This window comes from Castor canadensis, chromosome 12 (genome assembly GCF_047511655.1).
Source record: "Castor canadensis chromosome 12, mCasCan1.hap1v2, whole genome shotgun sequence".
NCBI classification, from domain to species: Eukaryota; Metazoa; Chordata; class Mammalia; order Rodentia; family Castoridae; genus Castor; species Castor canadensis.
Genome location: NC_133397.1, coordinates 126337537 through 126357609, shown reverse-complemented (window position 1 = coordinate 126357609; position 20073 = coordinate 126337537). Strand labels below are relative to the sequence as shown.

The following is a 20073-nucleotide window of genomic DNA, read 5'->3' as shown; positions in this document are numbered from 1 at the left end:
CAAGTTAGAGTAGACTTGTATAGTGAAGAGTCACCTGAGGAAACATGACTGAACAGAATACGAGGTCCTAAAACAACAGCTGCAGTGAAAGGACCTCAGGTGTAAGCCAAGGAAATAGGAAGCCCAGTGGACTTAATGTAGCAGCAGCAGCCACACCATGCTAATGTGGAATGTTAACAGTGGCAGGGGGGAAGCAGGTACCCAGGCTTTATAGGAACTTCATAATGTCTTCAGTTTTCCTGTAAATCAAAAACTTCTAAGATAAAAAGTCAGTTGAATATAAAAAGTTTGTGAATTGCTTAAATTAGCAAAAATAATTCTTCACTTGAAATGTGCAAGGTTAAAAATGCCTGTATGTTTCAATGAAATGTGACCTGAAGGAAAAAAGATTAGAGAGGTAATGTATATCACTTTCTGTCCCTGGACTTTGAATCTCAATCCATTACATGATAGGGTGTCTATCATGAGTTTCTGTGAGGAAGGGTTAGCAGTCATACAGTGTCAGAACTAAAATAGAAATTTGATAAAACTGTGTTGCTTAAAACATCTGAGCATACCATATCATTCCATATGGAAAAGACCCCAGTGACATCTTCCTTTTCTTTAAGCATTTGGCACTTTACAAACCTCTTTTACACTGTTATATGCTTATGCTATCCTTATGGTAGTAAAACAGGCATTTTTATCCCATATCAGTATACATAAATAATGTCTTTTCCAGCATATCTGCTGCCCTGGATGTGGTTTTCCCCAGAAGGATTTGTGTGTTGGAAACTTGGTCCTCAGTGTGGTGATGTTAAGAGGTGGTGGGATCTTTGAGGGTTGGAGACTGGTGGGAGATTGATGGGTCATTGAGGTTGCGCCCTCAGAAGGAATTGCTGTTTTTCCTGGGACTCTCATTGGCTCTGGAGAGAAGGTTGCTTGCTAGCTTCTTGTCTCCCTACATGGGATCTCTCCCTCTACATGTACTCCTGTCTTGAAAGCATTTGCCGTCTCGTAGCAGAGCCGAGGGAGTTCATGCCAGAAGCCTACACAGATGAGGCTGCCTATCTTGGACTTTGAGAATGTCAAATTATGAGCTAAACAAATCTCTTTTCTTTATAAATGTGCATCTTTAGTTGTTTTGTTATAAAAACAAAAAATGGATTTATGTAGTTAACTAAAGATGTAAATCCTTAAATGATTGGAACTGATGTTAGGTATGCAATGTGTTTTATATAACTTCAGGGGATAATGGTAAAATTACTATGTACTTAGAGTTGAGAGCTGACCTTCATATGAAAAATACATTACAGAATTCATTGACAAAAATAGTGTACCATTAACATATTTTTTAGGTTTTTATTTTTTATTGCAATAGATATTTAGATTAAACCTAACAAATTATGTCTTACTGACAAAATAACTTTTCAGTTAAAGAATATTCTGAGGGAAATTTTGATATCTACCTACAGAGTCTTTAAAAGTCCAGTAAAATCTTACACTACCCTAAGTGATTTAGCACTGTGTAAAGGTAGCTAAGTAGTGTTTCTAAGTTATCAACCCAGGAGAGGAAATAAGGAAAGAGGAAAACATAACTGGCATTGAGAACAAATAGTGACTTCTCCTTGACTCCAACACCCTTCTGGTCCCATACTACTGGCCTTTTGAAATGTATAAAGCACCTTTTGCTTAGAGATGGCCCTCTATAGTAGTCAGAGACAGCAACCCTATGGGTGAGACACTTGTAGCAGCAACTCTCACAGCTTCCTTTCCTCTTTGGCTAGGATCTTCATGATCCCTTGCTAGAAGGGAGTAAATTGCATCTTTTGAGTCCCAACTTACTAGAAAGTTCAGAATCATTTTTACTAAAGGACAATATTGTTTATTAAAATATAGATTATTCTGGTCTGGCTTTTTTTTCCCCCTTCAAGAAGAATGGCTTTTTTTTTTTTGTGGTCTCCTGGGTCTACTACATTTCATAAGAAGGGCTTTAGTCTAGACACTTAATTCACAGTTGGCATTTTAAGTTCAATTGTAACAAATTTGTTTAATTCTCTGATCATTTTCTATGAGTCTTGGTATCCTGAATTATATTGTGCTACCAAGTTGTCTCCATTATGAAACTCAGATTTTTTTTTTAAAATACATTTTTTAAAAAAATTATGCCTTAGAATACTTAGTGTTTTGGGAAAGCAGTTTTCATTAGATAATTGAATTGTATATTGCCTCGGTAGAAATGTATCTTAAAAGAAACAAGTTTTCACAAAAATGAAAAAGCATTAACCTTAGGCCGGTTTATTTAGATTGATGTTGAGTTTAAATAGATTGATGATTTTATATATGGCTTATTATTTTTCGAGAAGGCAGGGAAAATGAGTAATAGGTGACTTAAAAGTATGAATTTTGGAAGTGTAGTCTGTAATTACCATCCTTTTTTCTTAATACATATCATTTTACCGTATTTTGTTTTCTTTGAAGTGATTTAGGTTTATCTTTTAAACTTGTAGGTATTTTTTGAGCAGTCCCTGTATACAAATACTGTACCAAATATTCTACTGTTTATAAAATATTGTCCAGAGACCCTTAGGAGTCCCTGACACCTTCTCACAGAGAAGTTACCTTCCAAGAGAGTGCAGGGAAAAAATTACTGAGAATGGGTGTTTGCCTAAAAATGAGAAATGTATCTTTATACTTGCCTTGGCAAAAGATATCCATTGGATATTACTAAATAGAAATGTCATTAAATGTAATGAGAACTACAGTATTTAATGTGGAAAAGTTAGTAATGCAGCCGAATGGTTGCTTGAAAAGATCCATAATGGTGAATCCAAAAACACTGAAGATGACTTGTAAATACTAGACATGAGAACCTCTATTTTATTTTTTATTCATATGTGCATACAATATTTGGGTCATTTCTCCCCCCTCCCCCCACCCATCCCTTCCCCACACCCCTCCCTTACCTCCTCCCCACCCCCTCCCTCTCCCCCCTTCCCCCCTTCCCCCCCACCCCCTCGATACCCAGCAGAAACTATTTTGCCCTTATCTCTAATTTTGTTGGAGAGTATAAGTAATAATAGGAAGAAACAAGGGTTTTTGCTAGTTGAGATAAGGATAGCTATACAGGGAGTTGACTCGCATTAATTTCCTGTGCGTGTGTGTTACCTTCTAGGTTAATTCTTTTTGATCTAACCTTTTCTCTAGTTCCTGGTCCCCTTCTCCTGTTGGCTTCAGTTGATTTAAAGTATGTGCTTTAGTTTCTCTGCGTTGAGGGCAACAAATGCTATCTAGTTTTTTAGGTGTCTTACCTATCCTCACCCCTTCCTTGTGTGCTCTCGCTTTTATCATGTGATCAAAGTCCAGTCCCCTTGTTGTGTTTGCCCTTGATCTAATGTCCACATATGAGGGAGAACATACGATTTTTGGTCTTTTGGGCCAGGCTAACCTCACTCAGAATGATGTTCTCCAATTCCATCCATTTACCAGCGAATGATAACATTTCGTTCTTCTTCATGGCTGCATAAAATTCCATTGTGTATAGATACCACATTTTCTTAATTCATTCGTCAGTGCTGGGGCATCTTGGCTGTTTCCATAACTTGGCTATTGTGAATAATGCTGCAATAAACATGGGTGTGCAGGTGCCTCTGGAGTAACCTGTGTCGCAGTCTTTTGGGTATATTCCAAGAGTGGTATTGCTGGATCAAATGGTAGATCACTGTTTAGCTTTTTAAGTAGCCTCCAAATTTTTTTCCAGAGTGGTTGTACTAGTTTACATTCCCACCAGCAGTGTAAGAGGGTTCCTTTTTCCCCGCATCCTCGCCAACACCTGTTGGTGGTGGTGTTGCTAATGATGGCTATTCTAACAGGGGTGAGGTGGAACCTTAGTGTGGTTTTAATTTCCATTTCTTTTATTGCTAGAGATGGTGAGCATTTTTTCATTTGTTTTTTGGCCATTTGAATTTCTTCTTTTGAGAAAGTTCTGTTTAGTTCACTTGCCCATTTCTTTATTGGAGAACCTCTATTTTAAATAAGGTCTTTCTTTCTTGATTTACCTATTTACTCAAATAAGTTAGTGGGTGAAGCAGAAATGTCTGTGAGGTGGTTTTTAACTTTGGTGATTGTAAATGGTGGTTCATTATTCTAGTCTCCCAACTACTGTATGTGTCTAAGATTTCCCAAGACCAAAAGTAAAGTCAGCAAGAAAAGGGGACCTGTAAGATCGCTGTAGGTAGAAAGCTTTGAAATGTACTCATCCAGAGCACGGGTATAAACAAGAAACATTATTCCATTGATGGAATATCCCATGAGAAGGGATAAAGGCTGAATTAAGAGGAGAATGAGATAAAAATTTCTATGTCAGAAATTTAGGAGTTGTGCAGACTGCCAGTGAAGGGTTGTACGTAGTTCCATTAAAATGAACTGAAACTTGACTGCATGAGTAAGAGCTCTGAAAACAAAGGTAAGAGCAGATACTTCTGAAATGCAGAAGGTGGCTGGGAAGAAAGAAGGAGTAAAGTGGGAAGGGCAGTCTCAAGGGACATTTCTGCCCAGGGGTGTCCTGAAGGCGACATCACTTAAGTTGCCTATTTGTGCTTTTATCAGGTTCACTGATGAAAGTGTCCTGAGTTCATTACTAATTGAAAAGTAGATAAAGGGTGCTGAGACAAAAGGGGGTCTGATTAAAAAGGACAGCAGTAAGACAGAAGGCTAAGACAATAGAAGTTAAGGAAGTGATAAGACAGGTTTGGCAACAAGTTGAAAACCAGTAGATTCGCAATTCCTGCTCTTTCTATTAGGAAAGTATTGTGCTTGAAAATTGTGTTTCCACTTGAGTGTGGAAATAAGAAGGCAAACACATTTTGCTAAGATTTTCTTTAGGTTAGTTGCATGACTTAAATGTTTAGGGTGATTTAACCCTGGGAATGGAAGAATTTATTTTTTTCATAAGTGGTAACAGATTTTAAGAGTTGAGTTTATGAAGAAGAAAGCCCTCTTAGAAAAAGAGTATTGAAGGTGATATTTTTTCTATTTAACTTAAAATAAACTGTGGAAGTGAATTTTTCAAGTCTCTGACTTGGAAATCAGTTCTTCATGCTTTATTTGATTTTCCATAGAAAGGTGTGGAGTATTAGATATTTAATTTTTTAACATAATACAGGTATGTACCTTAGTTCAAAAATTTATGGTCTTGTTGAAATCAGTTCTTTTTCTCTTAACTACTACACATCAGCAAAACATTTTTCTAAACTATGAAAATTAACTTTCAGGAATCGTTTGGAATGGTCAACTGTAGCCATGCAGCCATCATACTTAAGTTGGTTTTGTATACGACTTGTGTGTATTTCGTAAAATATACTTTATTTTAAAATTAGGGCTTCCTGTTGCAGCTGTTCCAGGAGCTCTGAGTCCTTTGGCTATTCCAAATGCTGCTGCAGCCGCTGCTGCAGCTGCTGCTGGCCGAGTGGGTATGCCTGGAGTCTCAGCCGGTGGCAATACAGTCCTGTTGGTTAGCAATTTAAATGAAGAGGTCAGTAAGATAATTTCCTAATGTTCTTTAGCTCCATTTCATTTGTGAAAGTCTTTCATGTTTATTTCATTTTGCACTTGCCTTTCTGTTTATGTACATTCATTAGCCAAAGAATTTTCTGTGTTTCTACTTCCAAATAAAATCTACGTACTTGTTTAGGTAATGCTTTATCTCCTTAGACAGCCATATCTCTTTATATATATATGTATATATATTTTAACCTAACTACCTATTTTTCCTAAGAAAAATATGGTGAAGTACCATAGTTTGGCTTTTTATCTTTTTGTTGTTCTCAAAGGCAAATGTGATCTAATTTGCAAGTTTAACTGTAAGACAATTTTGCTCTTTGCCTTTTCTAATTATTTGCTTGTCCATTTCATGCTTATATGTCATTGTATTTTTTTTTAAATCTTATGTTATGTGAACTACTCTAATACATTTTTCTTTGAAGGTTCTTCCAAAGATCTTGACGAGGCACTCTTCCAGTCTCTCTTAGTAATTTTTTCTTTGCAGTTATTAGTCATTGTCTTCTAAAAATATTTTTCAACTTTATCCCCCCCCCCCTTTCTTGTTAAGTAAATTGCTGTTATTCTCTTTAGTTGTACATTTTATGTCTGGTATATTTTATTTTGATTGCTATAAAAGCTGGTATGAAATGTGGGAAAGCCCAGTATATCAGTTTAAAATGTCTAATTTGTACACTTGTCTCATTTTTAATTGGCCTCTGTTAATAATGACTGTTAAACTTATTTTACCATTTAATGCTCTTTTTATCATTCATAGTTCTGCATGCTAAAATGTCGGCATCAGAGTGCCTTTGTTTTTACTTTTAAGACCTTTGCCTGCATTTCATAACCAGCCATGCTTATGCAGTTAAAGTTCAAAGTTTAAAATTCCTGTGCATGCTTTCCTTCCCTATGTTGAGATGAAATGCTGTAATTTACTCTGATATAGATGTACTTTACCCATATTTGTCTTGGATGACTACATTTTACTCAGTTTTTCTTGTACAGTACATAAACCAACCATTTTTCTGACCAAATTCCTGCATTTCCTATGTACTGACCTATATTTTATTTTTTTTTTGTTCCCCAATTCCTTATTTTTTTCTTCTGCATTGCTGTCTCCCTTCCCCATTTCATCGTTTACCCTGTGTGTTCACCTCCCTCTCCTTGTCTTTTCCCCAATGCCCGCTCCCTTCCCTGTCTTTCCTTTATCTCCCTTGTCCTCGCCTTCATCCCCTGTCTCCATCCCTGTGTTCATGCTTCTGTGCTTGAACAAATGTTCCTCGGACCAACTTGCCCCAATTAACCGCCTTGAACCATGATCCATGACCACCTCACCATTCTGCGGGAACCACCCTTCGTTATGGATGATCTGTTCATCTCCGCTCTTCCTCGACTCTTCTCTCTTCTTGTCTTACGCTGCTTGCTCTTCTCTCCTTCTAAAGATGGTTACGCCCCAAAGTCTGTTTACCCTCTTCGGTATGTTATTGTTAGCACTATACTTTTATTATTGATTTGATTTTTGTTTCACCTTAATTCTTATTTGTAGCTAGCACTTTGGCTTAAAGTTGAATAGTAAATCTTTTGCTATTTTCCTTTGCTATTTAAGACTCTCCATAGACACAAAATTTGTTTTAATGCATGCTGATTTATTTTGCATGGTTTTTAATTTAATATCATTCACATAGCTTTGAGGGTTTATCAAAAATTATTCTTTTCAAAATTCACTGTTCAAAATCTTGATCTCCTTTATTCATTTGTGTGAGTGATGAGATTGAATGAGTGATCATGTTGATGTCTGAATGTTTCATTGATTTGTCAGAAAGATAATCTTTAGCTGACTTGCATATAAATTAATTCCATTTTTGGATTACCTCTCTGTGACTCCAAAAAAGGTGTTTATGGAGATGTGCAACGCGTGAAGATTTTGTACAATAAGAAGGACAGTGCTCTCATACAGATGGCCGATGGGAACCAGTCACAACTTGGTAAGATTAAACTCCATGTTATTTGTATGTTTTTAATTCTGAATTCACATACACAGTGTCAACCTGTGAATAAAAGTAAGCCCTTTACATTCATAAGAAGTCATGTTTTAAATGGCTAGGGCTCAGAATATCACCTTAATTTTCATAGTTTTCTGTGAATAGTTAAACATGGTGAATGTGCTTGTGTTTTCTGCTTTTTCCCCACCATTTCTCAAGCACAGTCTAATGGAAAAAGATTTTTGCTCCAAAGTTGCAATGAGTTTCGCATAAGAATTGGGATTTATATTGGAGATCTTTCTTAAGGGCTTTCATTTCTGACTACTTCCTGTTTTAAGAACTACCTGTTCATGTAATCCATTGAATCTTGATGGTATTTTAGTTCTTCTAAACACACTTTTGAGTATTTGCCTAAACTTAGGAATAGTAAGAGTCACTTGGAAAATGTCTTTAGATTTAATAAGTTGCTTGTAGTAGTGTTAATTCCTCTATTTAAAATATTAAAATATACTTCACTCAAGTTACACTTGCATCATTACTTAGATCAATAATTAATGATTTTAAGTAAAATTTATTTTATTTGCACAAAATCAAATCACATGAATCTAGACTATAATTGCATATTTACAATGTTGTTGCCTAAGTTTTCAACTTAGAATTCTTTTCATTCAGATTCAGTGATGGTACTGCCCTAGACTAACTGCATTCACCTTACTAATTTTGAAATTTACTATTTTTGTTGTTAAAATTTGCTTTGATGTTACATTCATGAGAGACTTACACATGAACTTGATAAACTAGCCAGTTTTGACCTTTGGAGTCAGATAGCAAAGTTTGAATTTCAAGCAGATAGAAAGTTTGAATGTGATTGATTTGTTTGTTGGCAGTGAAGTTGGTGTCTCACATGAGGTATAAAACTATCTATCTGGCCCTTTTGGTTTTTTTAAACATTTCTGTCAACATCTTTTTGTTGTACAGGGAATTTCTGTGAGTGCTTAACCATGTACCTTGGATAGGTTCTCTTCCACATCCCCCTCGTCCCCTACTAAAAATGATTACAGCAGGTCTCATTGTTCTTCTTCATATGCAAGTCTACAAGTATATCAGCCATATTCACCCTCCTTTATCCCTTCCATTCACCCTCCTGCCTCCCAGAAACACCCCTTGCTGAACCTGTTCTACAGTCCTGTCCTTCATTTTCAAGTCCATGTTCATTCTTTAAAGGGGTTTCATGATGGCATTTCACCTGTGGCTGTACTGTAGTTCAGTCAGATTGACCACCTTTATTACTCCCCTACCTACCCTTTCCCCACCCTATACTGTTGAACGGCTTTCAGTGTGTTCCTGATGCCTCCTTCCTGCACAGATGCAGTGCATTTTGATACTGTTTACTCTGTTGTTATTTTCCTCCCCCTGTCCCATCCAACAGTGTTGTTGCAAAAATGTTCTCGTGTGTATGATCATGTTTGCATTTGTGTATCCATGTGTCTTTTGTGTCTGTCTTCCACATGTGAGAGAAAGCATGTTACCTTTGTCTTTCTGAACCTGGCTTACTTTACTTCACATGCTATTCTCTAGTTCCATTCATTTACCTGCAGGCAACATAATCTCATTCTTCTTTGTGACTGAGTAATACTCCATTGTGTATATATACCACATTTTCTTAATGTATTCATCAGTTACAGGGCACATGGGCTGTTTTCATAGCTTGACTATTGTGAATAGTGCTGCAGTAAGCAAGTGCAAGTGGCTCTATTGTATCTTTACTTACATTTCCTTTGGGTACATGCCTAGGAATGCCATTGCTGGATTGTATGGTTGGGCAATATTTTATTAAATGAAAGATAGATTAAAGTGCTGATCGTGTCATAGGTAGTTGGTGTATAGTTTCCTCTCCTCAGTGTATATCCTCTTCTGTACTTGGTGGTCATTGCTGCTATTTTTATGTAGACTATAAGGTTACCATTTGCGATGTGAGTGGCATTCCTTCATATAATAAAGGAAACCAAATCATCGTGACTGAAATTACATTTATCTGGGTATTTTCTGGTTTTGTTTTATATAATAGCTAGTAAGTCAGTGATAGTTTAATTCTTATCATACTTACATTATTCTTCTTAGGAAGCCATACAAAATACTATACTGTGTGATCTAAATACAGGAAGAGTTGGATTTTGGTGCAGGCTCCCTTCCTGGCTTGTAGACAGTCATCTTCTCTCTGTGTCCTCGCCTGGCATTTTACTGTGCCAGCATGTGGAGGACACCAGCTGGACTAGGACCCCACCATCAGGAGACCTTTGTTACTTCCTTAAAGTCACAGACGCAGTTAGGGCTACAATACTGACATTTGGGGTGGAATGGGAGACAGGTTTACAGCCATTATAATACTGACAATTGTAAATTTGTAAACCATTTAGCCCCAATTTTATAAGATTGTCACTGTAGTTTTGACTTAGTAATGGCAGGATTTATAATTTTTGGAGTATATGTAGTGGTAAATTCATTATTTCTCATTGCTGCCCTTGATACTGCTTTCTTGAAATTCATAGCCATAAAAATACATACTCATGTCATCAGTGCCATTAAAACACACACCCATACCTCAAAAAAAACTAAGATGCACTGTTGAGGAAAATAACTGAGACTTAAAAAGTTTATGGCCTTTTGTTTCCAGATTGTGTTCTCTCTTTAGTTTTCATGGAGATGCATTGGAAATACTCACTGCTTTGTATTATAAACAGATGTCTGTTCTTAAGAAGTAGCATGGGAGAAGTAACTAGCAAGGAAAATCAGTACAGTGAGCAGCGTTTAAACGCAGATAAAATTCTTAGTAAGTCTTAAAGGCTGTGTTCAGCTGTTTCAGACCAGAGTTTTAAAATGTACAAACATTAAGATGTTTCTTTGATTGATAAATTTTATACCATAAACCTGTTTAATTGGTCTGGTATTTTTGACTGGATATTTTAAAAAATCACAATGGGTAGAACTTCGTATCTTTAACAATAATTCGCTGAAGCTGGGTTAGTGGTGTGGCCCTTGGGAGGCCCAGGCAGAGGGTTGTGAGTTTGAGGCCAGACTGGCCACATAGTGAAACTGTCTTGAAAAATAGTGTACTGATTACACATTTTAAAATGTGAAAGAGTAGTTCCTTTGTGTAAAATTATTGTCTAGTTTTTCCAATTTATGTTTTCTAGAATACATTTTGAAGTACCATGACTGTTTTTGTTTACTATATAGCTGCATCAAAAGTACGTTTCTTAGCTCTTATTCACAAGACTTTCACCTCTCTAGTAAATTATTTCTGTCGTGTGCTATAAACTGAGTGAATGTCCTCTTACTTCAGAATCAGGTCCCAGTACATCAGCAGTAGCAGCAATTATGAAGGAGTGAATTTATTAATGAAAAGATTATCAGATTTAGTTTTTTAAAAGGTACCCATATGCTTTCTTATAAGAGATTTATAAAGCACAGAGATGGAAAAACTGAAAGTTAAATAAATCTATGTAAAGACATATTGGATAAAACTTACCTTCCAAAATTTAAGATAGCATTAATTAAAAACTTTAGTTCATCTGGAAGATGTAACGGGGGTGGGTGTGTGTGTGTGTGTGTGTGTGTGTGTGTGTGTCTGTCTGTCTGTCTAGTGAAATAGTCTTAAGATATATAAATCAAGATGGGTAGGACTTGGGGTGGAATTGAGCAGACCCCATCATAGTGGTGGGCCTAAGTCAGCCTTTCTGAATCATATGTCAGGTACAGCAGCAACAACAAAATACCAGTGATCCAACAGAGCTGTGACTCTTGACAGGTGTGCACCCAGCACATTCTTTTTAAGCACAATATGCAACATTTTAAAAAATTGATCACTTACTAAATCATAGTAAGTTTGAGTTAATTTCAGAGACTGTCACAGAGATCTCATTTTCTGACATTTGGACAGTTAAGTTAGAATTACACAAAAATATATCCAAAATCTCCATTTGAAATTTAAAATGAAACTAAATGATAAGGAATACCACATACAAAGTAGGTATGTACGAGTGGTATAGTGAAAGTGGTGTTTTGATGGAAAATTACTTTATGAGCAGTAAAAACCCAGGGAAAGAAGGATTAAAGACAAGATGTGTAGATGACAAATAGTTGAGAGAAAACTAGGTCAAAAATTTGAAAAAAGGCAGTGGATCGTGGGAAAATGGAAAAAACACAAATTTGAGGTAGTTAAGAGAATTTAGCAGTTAGGATGTGGAGCAGCAGAAGGGGAAAACAGGTAGCAATGCCTTCACAGTTTCTTTGTGCCTAGCTAAGCGAACTGTTTATCAGCAGGTTGTTGAGAATAGGGATTCGTCATCTGACCTATGAAAGAAGGTTGGTTTTGCTACAGTGCCTTTTCTAGTAGAAATGAAATGGAATTTCATTTATTATAATTTAGTTATAAGAAAATTCAGATTTAATAATCATTCTTTATTTTTATAGCCATGAATCATCTTAATGGTCAGAAAATGTATGGAAAGATTATTCGTGTGACTCTCTCTAAACATCAGACCGTACAACTACCTCGAGAGGGTCTGGATGATCAAGGGCTCACTAAAGATTTTGGGAATTCCCCATTGCATCGTTTTAAGAAACCTGGATCCAAAAATTTTCAAAACATTTTTCCTCCTTCTGCAACCCTTCACCTGTCTAACATCCCGTAAGTATTTAAGCTGGAGTTTATTGAGGATACAGATTTTATTTTAATGTAATATAAAATTTATTACTAATCTTCACTCTTTTTTTTTCATCCAATTGTCTTAGTCCTTCAGTAGCAGAAGAGGATCTCCGAACACTGTTTGCTAACACTGGGGGCACTGTGAAAGCATTTAAGTTTTTTCAGTAAGCAAGCTTCCTTCTTTTTCAATTAGTGACTTGATAAAAGTGAAATTTTTCTTCGAGTATTTTTTAGTTTTTTTGTTTTTATTGATCTGCAGTGAGCAAAATTCAAGTGTTTAAACCCTTCTTTTTATGAAGTATCTAATTTCATACTTTTGTTTCAGAAGAGATCACAAAATGGCTCTTCTTCAGATGGCAACAGTGGAAGAAGCTATTCAGGCCTTGATTGACCTTCATAATTACAACCTTGGTGAAAACCACCATCTGAGAGTGTCCTTCTCTAAGTCCACAATTTAAGAAAGGAAGATGAAGACGGGGTGAACCACATTGTTTGCTGTCATCACCTATTGACTGTTCAGAAAAGTGGGGACCAGAGTTTGAGGTTTTTTTTCATGCTGTTATCATTCCTTGGTTATAAAATGAAATGGCATATGTAAAGGCAGAGTCATTAACTGCTATATTTCATCTGTTCTATAGGGAAGCCATTTTTATTGTCCGTTTAAATTTTCAGTTTAATTTTGCTTTCTTTTTTTCAACTTAGTTGACATACGTGCCTTAAAAAGGAAACTAGTGTTGCTGTTGTGCATTTACTAGAAAAATGGAATTGGTTGTCTAGGGCACATTGTTATATGGGAATTAAAATATGTTTAGGCAGGGGTGTGTAAAAAGGTTAAGTTTTTGTTTCTCCTGCTTGGAACTTATTTTGAATTATTGGCTTATCACATTTCTTTATTTAATCAAACAAGATACTTGATACTGAAAGAATAAAGCAGCATTTTTAGTTTTTACTATCTTGGGCTTTATTGCTTTTAAAAAACATTGGCCTTTTGTATCTCTCAATTCTGGTCTAGATTCAGTTATGAATGTAGGCATTAGTTAAAATTAACAAGATGCAGAGTATTAATTTCTTAAGACAAGAAGTGACTTCTGTAAGTTTGAACCCTACGTGGAAAGCATTGTGGAACCTTAACCTTTTTGTACACACTCTTGTGGGATGTGTCATATAAATGTCAGCACTAAGTAATGTCTTGTTGTGGCTGAATATTTTTCGTAGATGTTTTTGAAGTTGACATGACTTACGTGCATTTAAATAGATATCGCCATCCTTAGTTTGTAATTAAGATCTGGAATAATGGTTGTGGATTTCTGAGCATGTGCAGACTGGTCTAGCTAGTTCAGGAACTGGTGCATGTATTTTTCAAAGACAAAGTGTACTGCGAAAATTTGCAGGAAGATTAATTTTGTGGCAGTTTTCTAAAACTGACAACCAGGTGGGACCAAAGTTTATGTGCCTTTAGTCTTAATTTACCTTGCATTGTAATATTCAGTTTTAATAAATCTTCAAAATATTTTGTATTTAGGAATAGATCTGACTTTAATAAAACATGGCTCAGAATCTACAGGTCAAATTTATTTGAACAGTTCTTGTCAACCTGAATTGTTGATTCTGTTAAGTGACCAATACTTTTTGAAATTGATGTACTTAGTTTCAAGATTCGTAGATTCTGTTATCTCTGTAGACAGAATGGTCATGTATATTTTCTATTAGTTGAGTTTTTACATCTTTAGAAATGTAAAATTCAGTATAGTTTGAAAGCGGCACAATTAAAAATTAATTTTCTAACAAAGTTGGGAGGTTTGATGGTTGTTTAATTTCATTTTGTGTGTACTCTGCTTACCTCTGTAGCATGCTCAATAAACACTTCTGTAGCTCTGTACTCACCTTTTCTGTCTTTCTCTGCTGCCTTTCTCTCTCCTCCTCTTTGTTTTCACTCCACTGTGCTTCTGAATTCATGTTTACTCTCTGCCAGGGTGGGAAAAGAGTAATAATATTACAATTCTATGGCTTTATACCATAAATAAACCTAGATGCTGTGAAAATACACCAGCTGTTCTTTTGTTCAATGTAAAGACGGTGACCGCTTTTCAGGAGGACAAGTATTAGACATTTCCCACCCTGTTTTAATCTACTGCTTTAAAGACGTGACCTCTCTTGTAGCTTGTTGATTCTTGCCATCTCTTCTGTTGTTGCTGTTTCTCCAGTAGATTTATGCACGGTTAGATCTTTTGGATTTGCCATGCTCTCTTGCTGCAGTTTCATCTTTCATCTTTTGTGTCTGCTAAAGATTTCCTACTAATCTTAGACTATCTTGTGAGTTTTAACAAAGAGTACTTATGTTATTGGAAAGAAAGAAGCGTATCATCTGCTTTTATCTTGGGTGGGAAGATACACCTTTGGGTGACGTTTAATGAGTGGAGATGTTGCTGTCACTTTTTATACAGCTGTGATTAGCATCCTTACTCACAGTATTCAAAATATTTCTAGTCACTTTCTGTCGGTAGCAAATAACTTCAGAGTTATATATATATAACTTCAGAGTTACATATATATAACTTAGGTTTGTTAGAAAATACCTCAAAATTATGCAAATTACATACATTTAGGATGATAAGAAATGAGCATAAGATATGTTTAAAGGTATTATTCTTAGTATAATCTATAGTCACCTCCAAGAAGAATAATCTAGTAAGAAAATTAATTTTGTTTTCATTAGGGTCAACAGTTTGAGGGTGATTCGGAAGCTAAGTTATTGTGTTTTTTCTTTTTAAATAGCATTGTTGTGTAGAGGCATTCTGGCAGTATCAAACCTGTCTTGCTTTGTTAAAAACCAGCACCATGTATGGTTACAGTGAATAGTAATTGAAGAAAGCTTTATGAAGTGTTTTTCTCAGTATTCCATGGTGCTCACAACACTTGAAAGTAGGTTTCATCACCTTCTCATTAGTTCCTTGTGAGTGGCAGAACCCTGAGCTGTGTGTGGAACGGGGGTTGCTCCAGTTGTTGAGCTGGAGAGAGTTCCCGTTCTCCTTAACAGGGATGACCAGAAACCAAAGCTTCCCCTCAACCACTCTAGCTGAAGACGTGGCACATGTTACACTCTTTTGTGTGCTCCAGTGCCACCCTTGCCTCCCTCTTGTTGTAAAGAAATATTTCTTAATGCCTTTACAATGATTTAAATGTTAGTCTGTTAAAGCAAAATCCCACAGCCGAATAAAAGGGAATGTTCGGGTTTAGCCTTATATTTATTTCTCTTTAAACTATTTGATACCTCAATAATAAAATGTAAGTATTTAAAGTATAGATTCCACATAGGAATGAGATTTTATATATAAAGTAAATTTGCTGTGGAACTTCAAGGTAATTCTAACTAAAGATTTTCCAGACTAAGTTAAGAAGAAAAGACATTTTCATGAGTAGCCTAGACTTCAAACAAGACTTCCTAGCTGCCTTCGTACATGGAAAAGGAGCATAAATCTGAGAAAACATTACTCTCGCTTAGAAGAGACTACAGAATTGTTTCATGAAATTGAGTATACACAGGCTTCTATTTTAGCTAAACATGGGATTCTAGAAAATCTGCAAGAATTCAGTAGAAAAATTCTGAGTATTAGAATTTGTTCTCTGATTATTAAAATCTTAATTTGATAGTTATTCTTTATTATTCTGGACCTATTTCCTTTTCAGTAAATATTCAGGTGTTTGAGTTTCAAGTTTCTCTTAAGATAAAGATGTAAAAAGCAAACAAGTAGCTATTGCTAATAGTTTACAAGCTGGAGCTATGTTTAAGGTCCTTACATATAAACACACTCTTTGTAGCTTCCTGTAGTCACCTTTTGATAACCTCCTCTCATCCTTCAGTCCTTTCTCTTCTTCCCTCAGTCCCCAAAACCATTTGGCTTCTGTTTTTGTCCCCCTTACCTGGTATTAGTGTTATATAGGAATTTTAAGTCAAAGAATTTTTACTTTTTTATTAGGAGAGTGTTTAAATACAAAAAAAATAGAAGAATATAGCATACACTTATCATGCAGTTTGACTTCACTAACTGAACACCTTTCTTGTTTCCTCCACTTACCCACCCCAATTAATGCATGTGCCAGACATTTAATCATGACAGTGCTTTAGTTCTGGTCATAGTCTCTATTCTGTAGTAGTATGTGGACTAGCTTAGCTTGTCAATATTAACATTTCTTAAACTCCTAGCACCCTTCTATTCAAAATGCAGTCACCAGACCAGGTGCAGTTAGTGTCACTTGAGATCCTGTTATAAAGAATCTCTGGCCCTGGCTCTGACCTGCTGGATCTGTGTTTTGACAAGATTGGCAGGTGATCCATTTAGTCATAAAAATTTGAGAACATCGGTAGAACACATTTTTTTTTCCTTTTTCTCCCCCTCGGAGGAAAAATCTGTTATATTTCATTAATAATTTTAAGTTACTGAAATAGTAACACTTGAGTAATTAATTGTAGAACTGAAAATGACTGTGAATGCTTAGCTTTAACCCTTTATTTTAAAGGTAAATAGTTCTGGTAAAGTCGAATGGGTAGTATCAGTAGCTTAAATATAATACAGGATAGGACCCTGGTTTTCTGGTTCAGTCTTCTAGTATATTATACTGATTAAGCAGGCCTGCTGTTAATGTTCATAAACTGAGACTGTTCTGATATACAAGTTGATAGGTAAATCACTAATAACTGGAATCAGTATGACATTTTTTATTTAGTGCTAAACATCAAATTTAGCCTAACAGGGAAGGAATTTCCATGTGATGACTTTTTAGAACGACTACAAATTAACAGTCTTAAGCCTGACTAGTGTACCATATATGGTACAATGAAATGATGGCCTCGCTCATTTTGGTAAGTAGACAGTTTTTCTCTTAGCAGCTCTTCAATGGCCTTTATCACTGCAGTTGGGTAGCACAGTCTTCTAGTGGAAATACCTAAGCCTTCCTGACGGATGACTTTGCTATTCTCTGAATTAGAGCTTTGCAATAAATACAGATTTAGCTGTGCAGTCATATGCCTTCAGGGACCATTCCTGAAACTTTAGCCCAGTTGTAATATTCCTGTGCCTAGTTTCTAGAGTTGTGTCTTACTGTCCCCTGCATGCCACCCTCATTGCTGTGTCAGCCCTGCTGCTTTAGCTGTCCATCTGTTACGCTGTTTCTCTTCTTCGAAAATAACTTCCTTCTTCCCTTACTCAGGTTTTTATAACCATAGCCAGCCAACCAGATTATTCCTTTCTTATTTCTGGTTCATGCACTGACAGATATATAGTGCATTATATGTATGTAATATTATGATGTCTTACTATATTTTTGTGTAGTTTTAGTTCATAGTCCAGCTTATTATTTTTTGCACTGCTTTCTTTAGCTTTTATTTAACTCCTGGAATAGTAGTGATTCAGAAACTGGAAGCATTCCTGAATTTTGTCAGTGGTGTGTTCAACTTCAGTTGAGGGAAAGTGATCAAACAATTATGGCTAAAGAGCTTTGTTGAGAAGATGCAGAATGCTTAAAGGGCTGTAAATCTCAGTTGCCATTCCTAGTCACCTGCTGCAGGGAGAGTACAGTAACATTGGTGTCATCGTCTCATTCGTTTTCTAAGTCTAGAATTTTTTGTTGTAAAACTATACATATGTTTTCTTGGAAAAAGCTGAAGCACTGGTATGAGACTAAACTTGTATTCAAAGCTAATTCTCCTCAGCAGCTGTGAGACCTTAAAAGCCTTAATTTTCTCATCTCTAAAATGGAGATAACTACTTTATATGTCTGCCTTTGAAGACTATGTGAAATACAGTTCCATTCCATTGCTGGTTTTATTTTTTCCTTGCTGGAGGGAAAATTTTTTAACATTCCATTTATGAAAGGTTTTCTTCCCTAAAAAGTAATTTGGGCCTATTTTAAATCTTCAAAAGACATTTTATTGGACACTTGCTGTGTGCATTGTAGGGAACACAAAGATAAATAGAGCACAGTGCCATGGGTTTTCTGTACCCCTTTGAAAATGCAAATTTGTTCCAGCATACTGATGGATTAGGGAGCAGTTTAACCATGATGTGAATTTCATGTTTGCTTGCTTGTGAGTTCTCCATGAGAAGCATTAGATGAGAGCAGAATGGTGGCCCAGTTAAACTGGACTGTGCTGGAAGGACAGAGTGTGCACACGTGTGCTCCACAGATGTCACTTCTCCCAGTCTCTCTGTGCTAAGAGCCGAGCCACACACTTCCACATCTGGGGTTAACTGTCCATCCAGTTTTAGGTACCCCCAACACATCACATCTCAAGCTGCAGCACCTCCAACACCCACCTCCTCAAACAAACTTGAAGTCTTTCAGAACAGTACCATTATATTTATTAACTACATGTTAAGTGGTTACAGACTTGCTTTTGAAAAAAAAATTTTGTGTATCATTGATGAAGATTTTGAATATTGTGTTCCCATAGATCCTGTAGTTTTTAGTACACAGTTTTGCATAATGTAGCAATTTTTGGAAGTACTTACGTAATGTTCTAGTAAAATTGACTTTCTGCATTTTAGCTTTTAGTGTAATTCACCTTGTGACAGTCAGGATTTCGCAAAAATAATGCACCAGTGGCCAGGATTTAAAGTTGGGCATGTTCCCATTTGCTAATCGGGATGGTCTGACAAGGCACTTTAGTTATCTGTGCCCAATTTCTCATCTGTAACATGGGGCTGATGGGAATCTGTGTCCTTTTAGGGTTTTTTTTTGTTTTTTTGTTTTTTTAGTTTCAAACAAGTTATTTTATTTAAGCACTTTAAAAAACACCAACTGTTGTAGAAGTAAAAGTTTGGGAATGTCTTTTGTGACACAACATCACTTTTTGAACCTGTTTTAAGATAGCATGATTATAACATTTTTCTGAGTGAGCAGAGATATTCTTGAACCTCAAAACCCATGCTCTTTCTATATGATCAGGTTATCACCTTTACTTTCCATTTTTGTTTGTTAAAAGTAATTGAATCTACTTGTTTGTATCTTGTTTACAAATTTCCTAGCAGGACAGCACCAGAAGATGCAGATTTTAGCTTTAGAGATTGTGTGTCAATGTAGAACACCTAGTATTAGGCTTCAAATTAAATAGCCCCTAAAAAAGAAAAGTTCTACCAGCCAGAAACCTGTCATAACTTAAAAAATAGATTTTAGGCTTTATTTGCTAACAACATCTTTCAATCTCTTGAGAGTGTTTTATTCCTTCATTCAACAGTTACCCACTAATTATGTTCTCGCTTCCATATGGAGAAGCTACTAGATGCTGTAATACTGCGTTCAACCTTTAGCAGTTAGGAATGGATTCTTGAGGTAGTTGTACCCAGTTACCTGGGCTTAAAGGGTGTGTGGGGCACAAATGTTGTAAACAAGATAGTTGGTTTTAAAAAAAGTAAAAACCAGAATCAAGATTATGGCATCCTGGGGAATATAAAAGTTTAGCATTGCTAAGTCATCCAACTTTTTTGACAAGAAATGAATACAGAAATAGGTTTTGGCAGTAAGAAGTCAGACTGGGGGCATGCGGAAGTGTGTAGACTGTTGCGAGACCAATGCGTGTACGGTAGACTTTTAAAACAATTGCTGGCAAAATGATTTAGGAGAATGGACAGGGTTGAAGAACAGTACTGATGGAAGAGTAGCAGTGATGTTCAGTGTGGTACCCCTTTTGAATTGATTGGAGTTTTGTATTTTTTTTTTTCTAGTCCTAATAGATCACAAAATACTGTTTCTTTAAACACATCCACCTAAGAACTGAAAACAAAACTGGCTCTTTTTAAATTAGCATGCAGAATTAAGACTTCCATAAGAATCTTGTGGAACACCTCTAAAAGGAAGATCCAGGCT

The 20073-nt window shown here is 36.0% G+C and overlaps 1 protein-coding gene across 5 annotated transcripts in view; it reads left to right on the top strand.

The window, feature by feature from the left end:
• Positions 1–14089, top strand: part of Ptbp2 (polypyrimidine tract binding protein 2) — a 61851-nt gene extending 47762 nt beyond the window's left edge. The window contains exons 9-14 of one of the 5 annotated variants that reach the window (XM_074050938.1): positions 5358–5512; positions 6963–6996; positions 7413–7505; positions 11976–12192; positions 12297–12374; positions 12539–14089. In XM_074050938.1, the coding sequence (XP_073907039.1) occupies positions 5358–5512; positions 6963–6996; positions 7413–7505; positions 11976–12192; positions 12297–12374; positions 12539–12668 (707 nt within the window). In that variant the 3' untranslated portion in view covers positions 12669–14089. Of the gene's footprint in view, positions 1–5357; positions 5513–6962; positions 6997–7412; positions 7506–11975; positions 12193–12296; positions 12375–12535 lie in introns of all 5 variants that reach the window. The other 4 variants (XM_020156384.2, XM_074050940.1, XM_074050939.1 and 1 more) reach the window with 4 other exon arrangements.
• Positions 14090–20073: the final 5984 nt, after the last annotated feature.